The sequence below is a fragment of the Otolemur garnettii genome, unplaced genomic scaffold, assembly GCF_000181295.1.
Source record: "Otolemur garnettii isolate 467f Iridium unplaced genomic scaffold, OtoGar3 scaffold00008, whole genome shotgun sequence".
NCBI classification, from domain to species: Eukaryota; Metazoa; Chordata; class Mammalia; order Primates; family Galagidae; genus Otolemur; species Otolemur garnettii.
In genome coordinates this window covers 37,792,130-37,793,954 of record NW_003852403.1, presented here as the reverse complement: position 1 = coordinate 37,793,954, position 1,825 = coordinate 37,792,130, and the positions used below count along the sequence as shown (strand labels likewise).

Genomic DNA, 1,825 nt, shown 5'->3' with positions numbered 1-1,825 from the left:
GCGGCGCGGCAGACGAAGCATGCGCAGTGCGCAGGGCCGGCTCGCAGCACAAGCAGGAAGCGTTCGCGGTGATCCCGGCGGCTGCGCTGGGGTATGCGGTACCGGCTAGCGTGGCTGCTGCACCCCGCACTGCCCCGCACCTTCCGCTCCGTTCTCAGCGTCCGCCTCCTGCCCCCGGAGCGCCTCTGTGGGTAAGTGGAGCGGAGCGCCCGGGCCCTCGGGGCCCGCAGGTCACGGTGGTTTGGCGCTCAGGTTGCAAAGTGGTGATTCAGCACTTAAAGCCGCCGCCGCCGCCCCTCACGCCGCGGGTCCCGCCGGCCTGGGCCCCAGACGGCCGGGCTGAGGCCGCCCCAACGCCGGGAAGGCCGGCTCGCCGGGAGGGAGCGAGGGTCCCGGCCCAGAGTGGGGGCGTCCCTCGGCCGCTGAGGGCAGACGAGAGCCGTGACCCGGGGTCGCGGGGAGTGTGCCCTAAGTGCGAGGGGCGCAGGGCGCGGACAGAGTTCCCTTGGCCTGCTCCCGGGATCCGCGCTGTGACGCGCCACTGCTGGGGAGTCTGGCCGGGAATCCGCGGCGGGCTCACTTGTCACCGCGTCCAGGAATCCGGCGAGTCCTGGGAGACCGCTTCTCACCTTGCTCGCAGCCCTGTCCTTTCTTATAATCACTGAGTTTCCCGGACTGTGTGGAAATGCCCGCGTTTGGAATTGTAAAAGTTTGCCTGCCTCTGCTTAGCGAGTAGCCGAGTCTTGTGTTCTCTTGTCGGAGAGGAATTTGGGAGCTGAAAGATACCCTGGGCTTCTCCAAAGCAGCTGTCTTGTTTTACACCTGAGTCAACTAAGGTTCAGAGAAATTGTGTGATTTACCTACAGTTGGAGCAATTGTGGCAAACGCAGGATTGGGAGGCAGGGTTTTCTGCCAACCGGTGGCGTGCGCCCTCCACTTCACAGCTGCTCTGTGTAAACAAGAAATATTTAGTCTTGTACTGAATGCTAAATACCCTTTACTGTGAGTGCAGAAGAATTGCCAACGATAGACTGTATTATATTATCTTGCCCTACTTAGATATGTTATTGGAACCCCTCCTGGGTTTAACGATAATATTCAGGACCTACTAAGTGCAGGGCACCGTGATAAACCCTCTGTGTTAAGTATATGGTCTCCCAAGGAACTTTGACCACTCCATCCAAAGTTGGAGTCGTCTGAGATGCCATGAGAAACGAGAAAGTTAGCTGGAAAAGATGTGTTGAGGAGGGTCAAAAGATAGCTAATATGGGTGGTGTGTGCTTTAGGAGCGCAGTGGGGGTTAGAGATAGAAGAGTGGGATTAGGCTGGCCTTTAAAGGAATGGCAGAAGAGGTGGAGTGTGGCCAGAGCGTGGGTGTAATCTGGCCCACGTGTTCAGGCAGTTTGTGTTGGGGGACCAGTGAGCAGATTAGTCTAGTTGGAGCTTTAGAGAATTTCCCTGGGGGAATTATGAGGATACAAGTCCTGTGTTACAAGGGTAGGATAATGCTAGCCTGGGCCTTGAATTTGAGTTGGGATGTTTTCAGTGAATAGTAGATAAGGAGCTGTTAAGAGTTTTTGAGCTAGACAGGGGATTATCTGATGGAACTGGTAGTTCAGGAAATTAGTTTGGTGGCTGTCTGCAGGATGTAAGGGAGTGGAGGGACCTGAGGCAGAGAAACCTGTTGGGGCTTAGTTTTTTGTTTTTGTTTTTGTTTTTGTTTTTTTTTGAGACAGAGCCTCAAGCTGTCCCCCTGGGTAGAGTGCCATGGCGTTACAGCTCACAGCAACCTCCAACTCCTGGGCTCAAGCAAGTCTCCTGCCTC

The 1,825-nt window shown here is 55.9% G+C and overlaps 1 protein-coding gene across 2 annotated transcripts in view; it reads left to right on the top strand.

The window, feature by feature from the left end:
- Positions 1-17: 17 nt before the first annotated feature.
- IDE (insulin degrading enzyme) overlaps positions 18-1,825 on the top strand; it is a 113,180-nt gene continuing 111,372 nt past the window's right edge. For both annotated transcript variants that reach the window (XM_023509573.1, XM_003783702.3), the window contains exon 1: positions 18-191. In XM_023509573.1, the coding sequence (XP_023365341.1) occupies positions 94-191 (98 nt within the window). In that variant the 5' untranslated portion in view covers positions 18-93. The remainder of the gene's footprint in view (positions 192-1,825) is intronic.